At 55.3% G+C, this 16,477-nt stretch overlaps 2 protein-coding genes across 3 annotated transcripts; one reads left to right on the top strand and one right to left on the bottom strand.

The window, feature by feature from the left end:
* The first annotated feature begins 23 nt into the window (after positions 1-23).
* FAM104A (family with sequence similarity 104 member A) lies at positions 24-7,589 on the top strand. 2 transcript variants are annotated; one of them, XM_027906829.1, is made up of 4 exons: positions 24-169; positions 1,864-1,960; positions 5,393-5,455; positions 6,930-7,589. In XM_027906829.1, exons 1-4 carry the CDS (start codon positions 123-125, stop codon positions 7,176-7,178), a joined length of 456 nt encoding a protein of 151 aa, XP_027762630.1. In that variant the 5' UTR covers positions 24-122; the 3' UTR covers positions 7,179-7,589. The 2 variants fall into 2 exon arrangements, with proteins under 2 accessions (XP_027762630.1, XP_027762631.1); XM_027906830.1 differs by lacking the exon at positions 5,393-5,455 and having other exon boundaries at positions 25-169.
* A 542-nt stretch (positions 7,590-8,131) lies between these two features.
* On the bottom strand, positions 8,132-16,231 carry COG1 (component of oligomeric golgi complex 1; the record flags this gene model as incomplete). Its single annotated transcript, XM_027906828.1, has 13 exons — positions 8,132-8,298; positions 9,642-9,717; positions 9,807-9,916; positions 10,381-10,489; positions 11,002-11,129; positions 11,410-11,571; positions 12,448-12,594; positions 12,839-13,600; positions 13,741-13,951; positions 14,369-14,522; positions 14,600-14,770; positions 15,145-15,326; positions 15,906-16,231. Coding segments are annotated over 13 exons (2,676 nt in total), but the record flags the coding sequence as incomplete, so codon positions are not given.
* Between the last annotated feature and the right edge of the window lie 246 nt (positions 16,232-16,477).

Genomic DNA, 16,477 nt, shown 5'->3' with positions numbered 1-16,477 from the left:
CGGCGGAAGCGGCGGCGGGGCCGGGCCGGGCCGCGCTGCCCCCCCAGCCCTCAGAGACCCTCAGAGACCCCCAGAGACCCCCCAGAGACCCCGCTCAGCCCCCTCGCGGCCCCCGCGCCGCCATGAGCTGCCGGCAGCCGCTGCCGAGCGAGCGCGGAGCCAGACAGAGGTGGGCGAAGGGAACGCGGCCTGAGGGCGGGGGAGGGGGCGAGGGGCCCTCCCGGAACAGCCCCGAGGGCTCCGCACCGGGAGGACCGGGAGGGCGGCGGAGGGGGTGGGTTGAGGCGGGGCGGGGGGGGGTAGAGCGGGAAGGAGCGCTGGGAAGGTTAAAGTGGGGCTGGGGGAGTGCAGGTTTGGGTGGGGGGTGTTGGGTGCGATCGGGAGGTCGAAGGGACGTAGGGGATGCAGAGGGTGCGGGGGGCTCGGGGGGGTGTTCATGGGGTCGGTGGGGAAGGGGAGGTGGTGAGGGGGAAAGCAGAAGGCCCACGGGCCATGTGGGAGCTGGGCCACGGGTGCCCAGGGCGGCGGGGGCATGGGATGGTTTTGGGCTGGAAGGACCTTGAAGCCCGTCCACTCCCATTCCTGCCATAGGCAGGGACACGCTCCACGGAGCAGGTTGCTCCAAGCCCCGTCCAACCTGCCCTGGAGGGGCTGAGGGATCAAGAGGCAACACAGCCGTGTCCCTTCCACGGAAAGTGGTGCCGGGAGAGGGGGGAGCCGCTGGACAGCGTTTGGTGCCTGTGGCCCCGGGGTGGGGGAGCTCTGGGCTGTGGGCGTGGGCCAGATCCCTCAGCTGAGTGTGCTGTCTGCGAGAAAAGCTCCGGCTAAAAATACCTCCCCCGAGCCTGTTTTGACTCATTCGAGCACGGATTAATTTTAGGCAGCAGCAGAGCTCCATCCTGCGCTCTGGGTGGTGCTGAGATCCTGGGTGACTTGTCATGTTTGCACGGTGGGAAGAAGCCTTTGATGTCGTCATTAAAATTCTGCGGGCACGGAGTGGGGGGGCGGGAATTCTGGGATACTGCTGTGGATCGGCTGCCGTGTTGATGTCACAGATCCATGGAATGGGTTGGGTTGGGAGGGACCTTCCACTGGCCCAGGCTCCAAGCCCCGTCCAGCCTGGCCTTTGAGGTCTTCCCTGGATTGTCTCTAATATGGGAATATCAGCACCACCCCCATCCCATTACCCTCCTTCAAACCCCCTTTTTACTTTGATGCCTGCAAAGATCTGGATAAAAATTAGGTTGTTGGTGTGTTAAAGCTCTTACTGATCAGGCCAGACAGTACAGGCTGTCATGGGAGGGTACAGATACACCAGAAACAGGGAAGAGTTTGTTTTCCATGGGGTGTTTCCTCACAAAACTCAATTTTTACACAGAAAATAACGTTGCTCAGGAACATGACTTGACTTCAGATGCTGCCAGAGCGGAGAGACTCAAGAAGTCGTGGGTGCTGAGTGCAGGCTCGTGTGAGCAGCCTAAATTAATTGGGTGCTTATTGAAATGTGGTCACTGCCACTCATCCCGTTCCCGGGTGTCACTCCAGGCCCCAGGATTATTTTTGGATGTGCAAGGCTGAGAATTGTTCCTTGAGTTTATTTAGAAAGATGGTTTTAATGTGAGTCCATGTCCCTTAAAGTGATTTCTTGGGAGAAATGGGATCCTTTTGTCTCTACCCTCCGACAGCAGCTAAAAGGACAACGTGGGAGTCCACAGCACCCCAGGGGCTTGGATACATCCTTCATTAATTTACCAAACTTTCCTGCTTTTGTTTTTGGTAGAGGTGCCTTCAGAGAACAAACCAGAAGGTATATCAGCGGGCTGATAATTTATTTTCTCCCATTCTCCCCGCATTTTCCTTCAGGAAGAGGAGAAGGAATGGCAATGAAGAGGATGGTCACGTTCCCCAGACAAAACGTAGCACCAGGAATTCTGTCCTGCAGGACTCATGGGACACTGAGGTGAGAGCCTTCCCAGGCAAAAGCAGTTTCCTTTCCTGCTGAGCATCCTGTGAATGTTTTCATGGGGAGCAGTCATGAGAACACTTTTATTTCTCAGCTTTGTGTGAGAGGTCGGGAAGGTTGACTTGGTGACGTCAGGCATTGGAATCTGTCAAAGGCGGTTTGGAAATCAGCATGTTTCCAGTGAACCTGGCTATCCCTGCCTGAGTATCTCTGGGAATAAATATCAAATGCAAGGGAAGACATGAGGAAACAATCTGTGCCACGTCCAGTTTTTGCTGTGTGAGATGAGTTGTGTCCAGAGCTGATCTACGATGAGGGTGGATTACAAGTGTGCGCGGTCACTTTGCCTGACCCACTCTCCAACTTTGCATTTACTTATATTTAGGTGATTATCTGTGGTAGAAAGTTTAAAAAAAAAAATCAAACCCAACCAGTGCTTATCTGGTGTTTAAAAAACACTCTGCTGGAGCTGGTCAGTTTAAGCAAAACGTGCTTGTTCACAGCCAAAACATTTGGACTCAATTTGGTTTTCACTCGTATTTTCCACGTGGTTTTTTGGTGGACGTGGGATAAACTGTCTCTTGTCTTCTTACCCCTCACCAGACAGGTGTTGTCTTGGTGCAGTTTGTGAGCTGTGAGGTATATTTTCTTCCAAAAAATGCTGATTTCCCAACTGCTGCCGGGTTTCCTGAGTTGTTGCCTGTATGACTCACCTCAGAATTCACTGTGAGCATTTCTGCTGAGCGATGTCCTTCTGTTGCAAAACACTCATGGCAAAGGGGGTGCAGAGCAGAGGCTCCCTCCTGGTCTGTGCCCCCAGAAGTTAATGAAATTTATTTCTTTTAAGGTTTTTGAAATACCCTTGTTTTTCTTCTCACTTTGAAGGGGCAGTGAGTAATTACAGGCTGAATTATCACTGAATTAACTGAATTATTGCAGTTCTATTGAACTATTAACTGCTCTTTTACATTCCTGTTGTGAGGGAGGCTTTTTAACCTGGTCGCCTGTACAAGTAGCTGGTGTGATAGTGACACTGCTGGGAAGTGGTTTAGGAGCTGATGTTCATCATGAAGGGATTTTCTGGGGTCGAAACTGTCCTGGATCGTGTGTTGCTGTTTCTCCACCAGCGAGACTTGGCATTTTTGGGTGTGAGGGGGCGAACCATCGCTAGTTTGTTGCCATCTGACACCGAATCACTTGTCCAACAGGTCAAACCCCTCCGCGTGTGTAGAGTAGTTAAAGGCTAAAGGAGCTTTGTGGCGGGAGGAGGAAGAATTTAGTGTGGAACGAGGGATTGAAGTGGGAGTAAATGAAATTAAGGATATCAGGAAAAACCTGGATGGTGAGTGGCAGAAGCACCTTTGCTTGTCGTGTAAACACCTGGTGTTTGGGCAGAGCCACGGGAAGCAGGACTGGCAGTGGTTGTGTGGCCACACGGGAGGGGTGACCTTAACCCTGTGCCGGTTGTTTGGGTGCTGGAAGGGATCAGCACGGGCATGGCTGACCCAGGGCAAGGTCACTGCTCAGGCTAACAGAGACTGTGCTTCTTGCATGCTCTTGCCTTGGAAAAGCCTGGGTTTAACACATGAAAGCCTGGTGTGAGGCAGGGTGAGCTCTCACTGCTGAGGAATGTGCCCGCTGGACACTCACAGCTTTCCGAACGCCACCGTCCCCTCTCTCCAGGGAACAGCACTCACAATGTTGTCTCCTGATGAATAGAGCTTTTTCTCTCTTTTTTTTTTTTTATTTTTTTTCCCCCTTGTTTTCTCGCTGGATCACAGAACTGAGCATGCCCAGAAATTCAGGCCACGAGATTAAATCAGTATTATTTGAATGTTTGTGAAGGACTTCCTGTGCCAAAGGGAGAAATCCTTGTGCTCATTGTGCACGAGTGCTTCCGATTGGTGTCGCTTGGAAGGTCTCAGCCAGTTGTAGCACTCTTATTTAGTTTCCTGATACTTTGCTGTTTGCAAAGACACCTCTTGATGATTAAAAATCCTGGCTGGCTTTAGGATGTTGAACTGGAAAGTGTGTGAGGGAGAAATGTGTGACCCTCACTTTGAATCCTGCTGCTCATCTGAGCTGGATCTGATTCCAAAGGCTTTGCTGTTTTCTCCCCCTGGATTGTCCTTTCACCCAGGACAGGCAGCACCCGACTGATTTTTACAGGAGGGGAAACTGGGATATTCTTCAGTCTCTATCAGTGCTGCTTCTTGGCAAATTGCTGCGAGGATGTGCCATTCCTGCCTCTCCTGAAGAAGCCACTGCCAGGTGACAGGCTCCCTGAGGGGACAGGAAACCTCTGGAGTTCAGTGCATGGACTGGCACAGGGCAAACACTGCACTGGAACCACGGCCAGTGTTAAACATTAGCGAGGCAGAGCCTTTGCCACGGAATCTCCCTTCCTGTCCAGCTTGTCCTCCCTTTTCCAGGAGATCAGCTGGGCTGTTTTCCCTGTACCTGGTTAGGAATTCATTGCTGGCCCCTACAGCGAGTCAGGAGGAGTTGAAGAACCTGAGGGATCACCAGTGAAAAACCCTTTGCCCTGATTTTCCCTGGGAAGGAAGCAGCTCAGGGTGTTCTGGCTAACTCCTTCCTTCCTGAATAACTTCTGTAAACCTGAGTTCCTCGTGCTTCCTCTTTGTCCTGGCTGATGTGAGGATTCCCCAGCGCTCAGAAACGCCTCTGGGTTATCAGCCCGTGGCAGCAGTTCCTGCTCAAATCAAATCGTGTCCCCCTCTACTGAGGGAAGGGCTGGTCCAGAATCCTAACTGAAAACCAGATCATGTCTCTGGTAAACTCATCTTGGGAGACTCTGAGAGCAGCAGGGGCTGAGTGGCTGTTCCTGCAGTTCCTGCCAGGAGGGAGCGAGATGCTGTGTCACAGATCTGCACATTAGGACATTTAACAGGATGTTTGTTTGGAAATGAAACCTGTGTAGCTACTCAGAGTCATGTTAAGGGTTAATGAGTCCAGTAGACCTTGAAGATGCCCTTTTGATAGTTAAAGTATCCCCAAATTTCACTGGGCTGCTCCCCTCTGCCCTTTTAAAGCTTTGTTGCTTGTCGTTGCTGACATGATGACTTCAAGGATTCTTTTCTTGTCTAATTGTAGTCCAAATGCCTAACAGAAAGTGCACCACAGCCTGGGGAAATGGTAGGTCTTCGATGGGACTGGGGCAGTGGTAAAGGGGTGCTGGTGCTAGTGAATTTTTGCATTAGAGAACTGGAAATAAAGAGGGTCTGACAGGCCACATCTGTCAACAGCCTTAGGGGCAAGAAGCACGTCCCAGGACACGCTGCCAGCTTTGAAAAATGCAGATATGCACAAAATAATGGTTCCTAACCGCTGGAGATTGATTGTTGAGCTGCGAATCGGGAGCAGTGGGTGACGCCAGGTTCTCATTTGGCTTTCTACCTTGATTTGCAGAAGGTGGCTGTAACGAAACTCAGTAAGGAACGCAGACTAAAAGGAAACAAAGTGTCCTGTGCGGTGGGTTTCTCTCCAAGGCTGATGTGACTCCCTCAGCATTGCGTGTCCCTCTCTGTGCTGCTGTGCAAGAGGGTGGCCAGCGCCATTCCTGGCTCCTGCTGTCCTGCCAGGGCTCTCTCCCTCTCTAGACTTGGCAGCTTTAGGAGGAGGAGCTGGCTGCTCCTGTAGTTCCATCCTCGGGAATGACTCCCCCTGGGTGTTTCTCCTTGGCTCCCCTGGCTTGGCTTGCTGTGCTCCATCAGAGCTGAAGCATTTTTGGTGCTTGGTAGAACAGGGGGATCTGGTAGGGCTGGATGGTGGTGGTGGATCGTGGGTCAGTGCCAGGGGCTGTGGTCCACCCCAAACATCCACGGTGCCTTCCTGGGCCTTGGACACACGTCAGGTGCAGTTTGCACCATTCCTCAGATTGCCTCCTTCTGGATGTGGGGCTGACTGGAAAATCACTGGGGACTTCTTGAAATTCGCCCTCCTCTGCTGTGGCACAAAGCTATGACTTCTGTGGCTCAATACTTACAAAAACCTGGAGTTTTTAGCTGCTCTCACTTCCTCTGGATGCTTTTGTGAATTTACTTATGGGATGGCACAGTAGCCACTCACTAATTGACTCGCCCAAGTATTTGCAGGTCCTGACCAGCACATCACACGGTAATAAAATATTTCAGCTGCTGGAACCTTTCCCTAGCAGCCCTTAAAATGGTGTGAGCTGAACAGTTTGATGTCTTTGAATCCCTGGGAATGATGGCTAATGCTCTTCCAGCCATTCCCATGTTCTCCTGAACGCTGGCAAATGAGCCTTGGCCTCTCTGGGAGCCATATCCTGAGTTCTCTCTGCTGCATCTGGAATTTTTCAGTGGCCTTTGCTCTTTTACTGTCACGTCCAGTGAATTGTTATGGAATTGTTACGGGACGCTGCCAGTTCCCACTGCCATCCCAGTACTCAGCTGGGAGAAGAGTACTTGTATTTCTGTCAGGGTGTTCAAAGGCTTAAAATGGGTGTTGCGGTGCATCTGTTTTTAACAGCTTCCTGCTTTGGATGCTTCAGATCTCACTGCAGAAGGGTTGACTTGTAGGAAAACGCTTTGCATGATGCTCCCCTAAAACCTCTGCTAGAACAGCAGTGCCCAACTCCCCCCCTGCCCTGCCTGCCTGTACTGACACGTGCAGCTCCCTGGGAATGTTCTTTATTTTCCAATTCTCGGATTAACCCAGCAAACTTCACTAGTGCTAACGTGGGTTTGGGGGCAGAGCTGATGGGTTTAAACCAGAAGGACTGAAATCCAACATCCTGGAGGTCGGTGAACCCCGGTTGAAGGATTGTCCCCTCAGCTCTGGGACACTTGTGTTGGCAACAACAACCTCCTGGTGCCAGGTGGATTTCCTTGAGTCCATCGGGCTGACAAGCTGGAGGGGGGGTTTAGCATAAAGGGTAGGACAGGAGTGTCTGATGTTGCCGTTCACCCTGTGTGTGTCCCAGTCCTCCAGCAGCGACAGCGGCAGCAGCAGCAGCAGCAGCAGCTGTAGCAGCAGCAGCATCAACAGCCCCGACAGAGCGTGTGGTGCAGAGTCCAGCCTCAACCCCAGCATCGCGGGATCCAGCCCCGTCTCCTCCCAGCCCTTCCACGAGCAGTCTGCACTAAGCCAAGGTCCTTACTTCCACATCAACCAGATCCTGAAGGAAGCCCACTTCCACAGCCTACAGAGCCGGGGACGCCTCCCTACATGATGACCCAGCAGCTCCCTGCCTTCTGTGAAGGGACAGCACTGTGTAGATTTGATATTTCAACTTCAAAGTTTGTTAACATGGAATTGCACAAAATTGCCTGTTGCCTTTTCAGTCTATATTTGAAATAACAGGTTAACAGGAGATTGTTTACTTGTGGTTTGCTGCACTATTGCAATGCAAAAGGGGCTTTGAAGCAATTTTTATAGGATTCTTTTTGGGGTGGTTCTAAAGTGCGTGGCCAGAGGAGACTGAGGAGTCCACATGTGTGTTATAGGATTGCAAACTGTCCAATTCCAATCGACTGCCTAATCTGTTTGTTAGCAAGTTGTTGCTTTCTGTAAAGTTCTCTTAAGCGTTCCTCTTCAGTTTTATAAGTCTTTTTTTAATTTCAATAAACTAGTTAAAAAATGATTCAGCAACATAATTTTTTAAGCATTTAGAGTTAGTAAGAGCAGTAAGAATAGGAGCAGTGACCGCAGGTCCTTAGGCCTAGGCAGCTGTGAGCTCCCACCCAGCTCAGTGGGAGGAGTCTTATCTCACATGAGCTTCACTGCTGCAGGACTGGAAAGAAAATGTGAAATTAGACCCAGGACAGCTTGTGCAGGTCCTGCTGGGGCCACTCAGGGCAGGGTCGTGGGGCCTGAAGGACACAGGAGTCTTGCCCTGCTCCAGCACCCGTTTCTAGCTGTGAAATGTTTTGTTTTCTCTTAGTGCGTAGGTTGTTTGGGAATTTCTTTCTTTCTTTAATTTGACTTTAAGGTTAACCATGTAAGGAGCAGGAGGTGAAGGAGCAGCTCCCCCTCTGCTCCAGCAGCCAGGGGACAAGGACAATCCCGAGCTGTGCCCGGTTCGAGTGACACACCCTGATCTGGCCGAGGATGGGAAGCACCGACAATCCTGGAGGTGTCACTGGTCCTGCCCAGGGGACAGAGGGATCTCAGAGGAGACAGACACACAGCCCAGCGTTTTATTTGCTGCTGCCTCACTTGGTCATGCCCGAGAGCCAGCCCAGCTTGAAGAGAGAAGGCGCCGCCGTGTCCTCGTCCTCGGTGACGAGCTGCCTGAACAGGGAGCCCGGGCGGGAGGCCTCGTCTTCTCTGGGGAGCACAGGAGCTGCAACCTGGCGGTTTTTAAACACAGAAGTGACTATAACTGTCACAGCAAACCTGGGACTCGCTCCACACCCTCAGCCACAGGAGCTGCAAGGCGTAGCCCACAGCAGGAACAGCTCTTCCCAGGCAATCTGACCCGCAACTGGCACGGTGTTGCTGCTGGGGGTTAGTGACAGACAGACAGGGACATCAGCACAGCAGCACCTGGCTGTTGTTAGCAGCCAGGGAACTTGGCAGATGGCACTCAGTGCTCAACAAACCCACATCAACACTCTGAGCTGCAGGGAAGGGGCTGCTGCCCTCAGAGCAAAGGATAACAGCGTGGTAGAAGCACGGCTGTTGCCCTTGCAGAGAGCTCATCGTGGAGAACTATCGATTTGAACCTCTGCAGGAGTGATTTAGCATTGAAGAGGGAGCAGGCAGCTGTCAGGGATTCGGAGAAGGGTGGCTGGCACAGGATACAGGTGAGAGGAGTGACAGGAGCGAGCCACACATCACTGCACACTTCTATGCTCCACTCCAGCTGAGGTGTGAGAGGTAAGGAATACCTTTATTGGGAAGCTTTGGGCTTTTAAACAACCCTTATGGGGTTCTGGTCCTGAATGGTTCTGAGAAAGGAGAGTTGCAGAACGAATTGAACATCATCTCATGTGGTAAAACCAGACCTTTAACTCCTGTCCTGACTCTTGTCAAGACTCACCAACTTGGCCCACTTGCCAAGACATCACCACAGATGGATTATTGGGTTGGTAATAACTAAAGGAAATTCCTGCTTCCCACAGCAGTGAGTATTCCTTGGCTCTCACTCAGCACACAGAGCTGCAGTTTGAGCAGATGTTTTAAACTGGGGGAAATGTAGCAACACAAGGCTTGTCTGCTACAGCTCAGCCACAGGACAGAGCGGAGCCTCTGCGAGAGCAGCACACACCCTCACACAGGCTGAGGTACCGGGCCGGGCTCCTCGGGGTTAGAGGGCAGCGTCCCACTGCAAAGGAGTTCAGTCATTAGCCACTGTCCTTCAGCCTTTCTCACAGCCCCTCCTTAATGAACTGTCCTTGATGCACTGCCCTCAAAATGCCTCGGCTGTGTAAATCCTCACTGCGTTTCAGGGTGGTTACTGCCTGGTTTGCCACAGAGCAGTGGCCCAAAAATACAGGGGCAAAGGGGTTTTTTTTTGAGGGTCGTGGGGAAATCCAGCCCATCTCCTGCTGTGTTGCCATAATGATTCTCTCATTTTACTGAAAATAAAAATCAGGTGAAATATTAACTGTTTGTCTACCTTCTTCTTTCCCCACAAGCTCAAGTGTTGTACTGGCAAATGTTCCTATTTGTAGGGCCCAGCTGTACCAACCTGGACTCGCTCCGTGCTCCTGGCAGTGGACTTGCTCTTCCGTGAGCTCGACATACTCAGCGGCAGGAGCCCAAACCTTGAGGTGGAAGGAAGAAACACAGGAAGCAGCAATTCCAGACCTGCTTCCCCAGAGACAGGAATGCCTGGGAGAGCCCAGTGCCTCACCTGATCTGGCTGGATGCCAAGGGCAGGATGTTGTGCAGCTCCTGCGAGCTCAGTGCCCCGCTCCGGCTCGTGTACTGGTTCTCTGTCCCCGTCAGCAAGCCAAAGAGAACCTGGAAGGCAGGAAGGAGCTGTTTGAATTTGGGGAAGAGAACCTGGAAGGCATGAGGAGCTGTTTGAATTTGGGGGACCCTGCAGAGCTGATCATGGTGAGTCCACTGGCAAACCACTGGCATTACGTTTGAACGTGAAGTGTCTCCCTTCCCCCTCTAACTCCTGCTTTTAATCATTGCCACAGTTGAGTTCCAGGCCTGTTTCAGCACTACTTAAGCCACTTAGTATTGCACAGGCTCCAGTGAATCCTGTTAGATAAAGTTGAGCCAACTCCACGCACGGTGACGCGGCACAGCCGGCTCAGCCAGCTCCTCTTATCTTCAGCTGGCATTAAATACTCTTCCCATTTCCAAGGAAGTGCCAGTGGTTATCTTTAGGCATTAAGCAGTTTAAAGCCACCCCCAGCTGCCCTTCTAGAAAGGCATTTTGCAGCCCTGCTTCCTGATCCAGCCCTTTTCCTTACGGAGGTTCTCTGGACCAGGCGGTTCAAGTTGCTGTTCAGGTGTGGAGTGAAAACGTCCAAGTCGAAGGGATCGATGTGTCCCTCCAGGAAGTCGATCACCTTCTCAATCCTGCAAGCAGAGCAGAGGGGCCCTGTCAGGGCTGACATCCTGCTGACAGCTGCTGGTGCCACCTCTGCAGCAGCCCAGGATTTCCTCTCTGAGGTGACTGAGCAGAATGGGAGTTACTCAGCAGAACAGCAGCTGCCTGAAGGGTTTGCAGCTCTTACACAACCCACAGCAGCTGCTGTGGCAGAGGAGCTTTCTCCCTGTTCCTCTGAAAGATGCTTCAGACTGGAGCACACACGAGGCTTTAACTCCTGGGTGGAAGCTTAACAGCTCTGTGCAGGGTGTCCTCTGAGGGTGTCCCTGGTGTCCCATGGACACAGTGTGTGCACAAGGAGAGAGGACCAACCTGCTGCCTCAGCTCCTGGCCACAGAGTCCCACCCCTCCCCTATTTTAAGGGTGAGCTTAGTGTTGGTGCAGTGTCAGAGCTTGGAGCCTGCACTGCCTGACTCCTGTGAGTGTTGTAGGGCCCCACAACCTTCTCCTGAAGGATCTGAACCCCAGAACTGCACCTCACCCAGAGTCCTGCTTGATCCTGCTGGGCTTCCCCTCCTCGCCCTTGGCCGTCAGGATGATGCTGAGGTACCGCAGGTCGTAGAGCAACTGCAGAGCTCTGGTCTGGGTCAGGGGGAAGGTGTCCACCTTCTGAAACAGGACAGGCACCCATGGGGCCCTTCCCTTGCACAGAGAGGGCTGTCCTAGGGGAACATTTCAAAACACCAGCCCCAAGACACAACCAACCGAACCGAGCCGCTGTGAGCGTGAAATGTGGTGTCTGATCCCCTGCAGCCTCAGCTTTGGGTGTTTGAGTGTCCCCTTTCCAGCTCTCATGGACAGACACTGTTCCAAGGGACAGCAGCACGTGCATCCCTGCATTCCCAGCCACCCTGCCATCCCACACCCCCTGCAGATCCCACCCACGAACCTTCTCCTGCTTCTGTTCCATGAGCTTCTCGTAGGCAGCGAGCACCTCTGCCATGCAGGTCCTCAGCAGCTCCTGCAGGGTCACCTTGGGAAGAGTGTGGCCACCCACCCGGTTCACCTCCTGGCACAGGCTGAACAGGAGGCACTGCACGTGCCAGGAGGGCTGTGGGAGAGAACAGTGTTTACTTCCACGTGGTCTGGGAGCTCTGTTTGCTTTAACAGCACCACATCCCTTCAGCTGGGTGGTGGGAGCTTCCTGCTTCCTCAGCAGCCATGAAGCTTTGTCCCCACAGCTTGGCTCAGGCACCTCCTGGGGTTTGATTTACTGACGCCCCCGATTTTGGGTTCCAGCAGCCCTCAGAGCCCCACCAGAGGTGGGACTTGGGTGTGGTGAGAACAGAACTCCTTGTTTTGCCTGTCACCACTGAGCCTGCTCTGAACACTTACTCCTCGGGGTTGTTTCTCCCTCTCTCTTTGCCTCCATCCCAGGCTCTCATCCTGCTGCTTTTCCCCTCAGAATCAATAAAAATCACTGGATAAGCTTCACTACACAAAACCATTGCCATGCCCAGCCCCTCCTGTGCTGTGCAAACACAGAACTCTCTCCTGGCCTGGCCCTGCCCTCCTCCCCCTCCCGAGTGCCACCTGTTTTGTCCCCATGAGTGTTCTCCCTGCACCACCTCCACACCTATAGAAAACCACACACTCGGTTCCCTTAGGATTTCACCATGCCACTGCTGCAGCCCTGGCCTTCAGGGCATGCAGTTTCCATGAAATCTCTCTCCTGGGACCTCTGTGTTTAAACCAGGCCCAAGTTCTTCCCTGGCTCAGTTTTCCAGGACCTGGGCCAGTCTTACTCATTGGAATAAACAGCAACAACAATCTATTTCCTTCCTGTGACCTCTGTCCTTATGAGGTGAGTATCCCAAAGAGCACCAGAGAGTGTTTGTCCTCTGCTCATGACACCCAACAGCTCCCCAGCAGGGCAGCACGTGCTGTGGAACCCAGTGCTCTCCTCCCCGCAGCCTGTTCCTCGTACCTGCACGGGCAGCCGGATCTTTGACGTTACGCTGCTCCCGGACTCAGTTTCCTCCTGGATTTCAATTTCATCCCAGCTGGTGGCTGTGGCCAGGACAGAACCAGCCGTGTCCAGCAGCAGCGTGTGGGTGAAGCACTGAACCAGACCCTGGAGCAAAGACCCAAAAGCCCCAGTGAGAGGACAGACAGCCCTAACGGGACCAAGGACACACATCCCGCCATGCCTGACCCCCACACTTCCCAAAGTAACCCATGGAGATTATCCCACTGGAGTCACCTCCGAGCTGCCACCCCCTCCTCTCCCAGCAGCCTGGCGAGCTCTTGGCAGCCAGTGCCGACCCCAAGGAATTCCCACACCAGAATCAGCTCTGAGGAGAGAAACGGCTCCTTACTTTGGTGACAGCGGAGCTCCAGATCTGATAAGCCAACAGGCTCTGCTGCAGGAGCTCTGCCTTCAGCCCCTGCCACTTGGCCTGCTCGGGGGTCACTTCCTGGGCCTTCCCCTTCCCCAGCTTCTTGGTGGAGCGCGTTTCCTTGGGCACCGTGTCCGCGCTGCCCGCCGGGCCCAGGACACAGCGCTGCAGGTGAGGGCACAGCTCGGGCAGGGCCTGGCACAGCCTGGCCATGAACAGGACGGCACTGAGCCCGGCACCGCCGGGGGGGCCCTGTGCGCTCTGCAGCTCCTCCCTGACGCAGCCCAGCAGGTGCTGGACGCAGGCGCCGCAGTGGTCGCGCAGCAGCCCCCGCACGGTGCCGGCGTCGGCGAAGCGGTCGAAGGCGGAGCGCGGCCGCGCCGCCGGCTCCGCGGGCACCGAGGGCTCCGCGGGGAGGTAGGACAGGAGATCATCCAGCCTGGCCTTCAGCTTGGAGTCCAGGGCCGAGCAGAAGCTCTGCACGCACGGCGTGAGCGCCTGCGCCTTCATGGCCAGCCCGCTGCGGGCGAAGGGCCCGCGCTGCCCCACGCTCACCCACGCCGCGTCCGCAGGCAGGTCCCCGGGGCCCTCCGACCACAGGAACAGCGCCACGTTGTGCTCCAGCTGGATCTGTTTGCTCAGGGCAGAGTTGCCCAGTTTGACCTCCAGTTCCTGCAAGGCTAACGTGAGCAGCTGTTTGGAGCTGCTGGAGATGGAGTCGAACCCTTCTTTGGTCAGAGTCTGGAAAAGAACCAGCAGGGGGGAAAGCACCTTTAAATGTGCCCCTTGGACACGCCCCGAGTGCTGCTGAAGGGCACCACTGCGGGCTGGCTGGGACAAGGAGGGGCACGGGGCAAGGCTCCCCACAGCTCAGCACCCACCTGCAGCCTGTCCAGGAAGAGCTGCTGCAGCAGGTCCTCCCAGAGGGACACGGGCCTGTCCAGGAGCCGCCGGCACACGGCCTCCCAGTTGTGGCTGCCGGACTCGCTGGACAGCAGCTCCCACACGGCATCTCGGATCCCTGCCAGCCCCTTCATGCTCCTCACGTACACCAGCAGGCTGCTGACCCCGGCCCTGATGTCGTCGCTGCACCTGAAGGCAACATTTCCCCATCGGACTGGGAGCAGGTGGCTCCACCAAATAATAGGACAGGGCTGCTAAGGGGAGGCAGGAAATGGCCTGCTGGGATAGGGCGGAGCTGGCAACTACATAAAGGGGGTCTGGCTTCTCCCACACAGCCCCAGGAAGGAGGAGAAAGAAGGTGCTGGTTCAGGAGCCAGGTAAGGCATTTTCTTGCCATTTGCTCTGAGCTTGTTTGCTGGTGGCTATGGGAGTGTGTACAGACAAGTCTGTGTAGCCCAGCAGGGCTCTTGTGTCCCAGTGTTCCAGCCTGTCCAACTGAGGATGAGGGGTAAGGAGGAGGTCAGGGAATCTGGGGTTGCTCTGTGCTGCCCAGGGGTCACACAGAGCCCGGGAGAGCCCTGCAAAGGGGGCCCCTGCACCACTCACATGCTGATCCACTGCTGCAGGGTCTCCCTGAGGTGCTCCTGGCTGATGGGGTGTGCCAGGGTCCGCAGGGCCGGCTGGAATTCCACCACGGACTCCGGCAGGTACTTGAACCAGCTGCTCAGCTTCAAGTCCTCCTCCAGGACCCCCCCTCTCCCTGGAAGCAGAGGGTCAGGGATCAGCCCGGCACAGGGGCACCTCCAGCCTGCACACCGGGGCAGGGGCAGTGCTCACCTGCAGGCTGCTGGCCTGTGGTGCTCTCCAGGGTGGAGAAGAGCAATCCACAGGGCAGGGCTGGGTCCGGGGACATCCCCTCAGGCACAGTGTAGAACAGAGCATGAGCCTGGTACAGGGTGGTGGTGAGCAGCTCCATCAGGGAACACACCTGAGCCTTGATACCTGCACCTGCAGGGAAACCACTCTGAGCCCAGGCAGCCCCTCCAGCAGGTGGGAGTGGCACCGTGTTCCAAGGCTTTTGAATTAGAGAAACCTTCCAGAGAAGGGCTGGAGGGTGAAGGACTCAGCCTCATGCCCCACTCCTTCCCCACTACAGGTGGGCTTGGCTTAAGACCCTGAGAATTGTTAATTTTCATGTACTGTGGAGGTCTTTTGCTGCTGGGGCAAAAGGCTGCCAGCAGTGACAGGACATGGCTGTGTCCCTGCCACCATGAGATTTATGGGAATAATATGGGAATAACCCTCCTCGTTCCAGGGGCACGAGGGAGGTGAAGCGAAGGGTCACCCCGACTCTCCCAAGGACACACCCCCATGGCACTGACCGTGGTGTGGCTGGTTGAGCAGCTGCTGGATGGCCATTTTCCTGGCCAGCAGGAAGTCAGCCAGGGCCTGGCGTGGGGAGCTGTCCTCCAGCAGCATGATGGCACACAGGGCCTCGGCCACCGCCTGGTCCGACACTGCCCGCGCCCGCAGCAGGGCCTTGCTCTGCTGCAGGATGGTGGATCTGCCCACGGAACGGGGTGGGGGTCACTGGGGCTGACCGATACATTCCCGTGTTATGTGATAACCACCGAGCCAGGGTGGGACCCTCCCAGATATAAGTGGGGCTGTCTGGCTGTTACGGGGCTGGGTGAGGTGTTTTGTCCTGCAGCTGGTCTCGGGCTCGTGGAAGGGTTTGGGTTGGGAGGGACCTTAAAGCTGCCTGGTCCCTGTCAGCTGCAGCCCCCCATGATGTGCTTGCTGGGCCTTCCCTGCCTGCTGGCTTTCCAGGGGCATTCCTGCAGTGTTGTGCTCCCCAGTCTGACACTTGGCACAGCCCAGGGATGCTGCCAGTGGGCACGTGGCCTTCCTGTGGGACCCTGGGGGTGGGATTCAGGTGCAGAGGTACCTAAAGCCCTACAGGTGATTTCTCAGGACAGGTTAAGAATTCCCCCACCTTTCCACTATCCCAAGGTTGCTCCAAACCCCGTCCAACCCAGCCTTGGACACTCCCAGGGATGGGGCAGCCACAGCTTCTCCGGGCAACCTGTGCCAGGGCCTCTCCCCCTCCCGCCCCATCCCATCCCATCCCTTCCCAGCCCACCTGAGGTGGCTGGCGGCGGCCACCTGACGCAGCAGGATGGGGAAGCGGGCGAGGATGGGGCTGCTGCGGGCACGGGGGGCGTCCAGCTGGAGCTGCCGGCGCAGGTGGGCACCCAGCAGGTGCAGCCGGGCGGCCGGCAGGTACCGACCCCCCTCCACCGCCCCCCAGACCTGCTCGGGCACCTCCAGCAGCAGCTTCAGCTGAGCCGCCGCCCCGTAGAAACCGCGCTGGGCCGGGGGGTGCACCTGGGGGGACACGGGGGGGAAAAAGGGTGGTGAGGGGGGGGGGAAGACGAGGGAACACGGACCCCAGAAATGGGACAGGGACTCCCAAAAAGGTCAGGGACCCCAGAAACGGGTCAGGGACCCCAGAAATGGGACAGGGACCCCAGAAATGGGACAGGGACCCCCAAACAGGTCAGGGACCCAAGAAATGGGACAGGGACCCCAAAACAGGTCAGGGACTCAAGAAACGGGACAGGGATCCCAGAAATGGGACAGGGACCCCCAAACAGGTCAGGGACCCAAGAAACAGGACAGGGACCCCAAAACAGGTCAGGGACTCAAGAAACG

Source organism: Empidonax traillii, unplaced genomic scaffold (assembly GCF_003031625.1).
Source record: "Empidonax traillii isolate 1590-97213 ecotype Southwest subspecies unplaced genomic scaffold, ASM303162v1 scaffold1363:size121840, whole genome shotgun sequence".
NCBI classification, from domain to species: Eukaryota; Metazoa; Chordata; class Aves; order Passeriformes; family Tyrannidae; genus Empidonax; species Empidonax traillii.
This window is presented reverse-complemented; position numbering and strand designations above follow the sequence as displayed.

What these genes read in the sequence shown, in the direction of transcription:
- FAM104A (XM_027906829.1), top strand. Translation starts at nt 123, where the DNA reads ATGAGCTGCCGGCAGCCGCTGCCGAGCGAGCGCGGAGCCAGACAGAG. An exon ending in AGGACTCATGGGACACTGAG is followed by an intron (nt 1,961 to 5,392) that starts GTGAGAGCCTTC and finishes CTTGATTTGCAG; the next exon opens with AAGGTGGCTGTAACGAAACT. An exon ending in GAAACAAAGTGTCCTGTGCG is followed by an intron (nt 5,456 to 6,929) that starts GTGGGTTTCTCT and finishes TGTGTGTCCCAG; the next exon opens with TCCTCCAGCAGCGACAGCGG.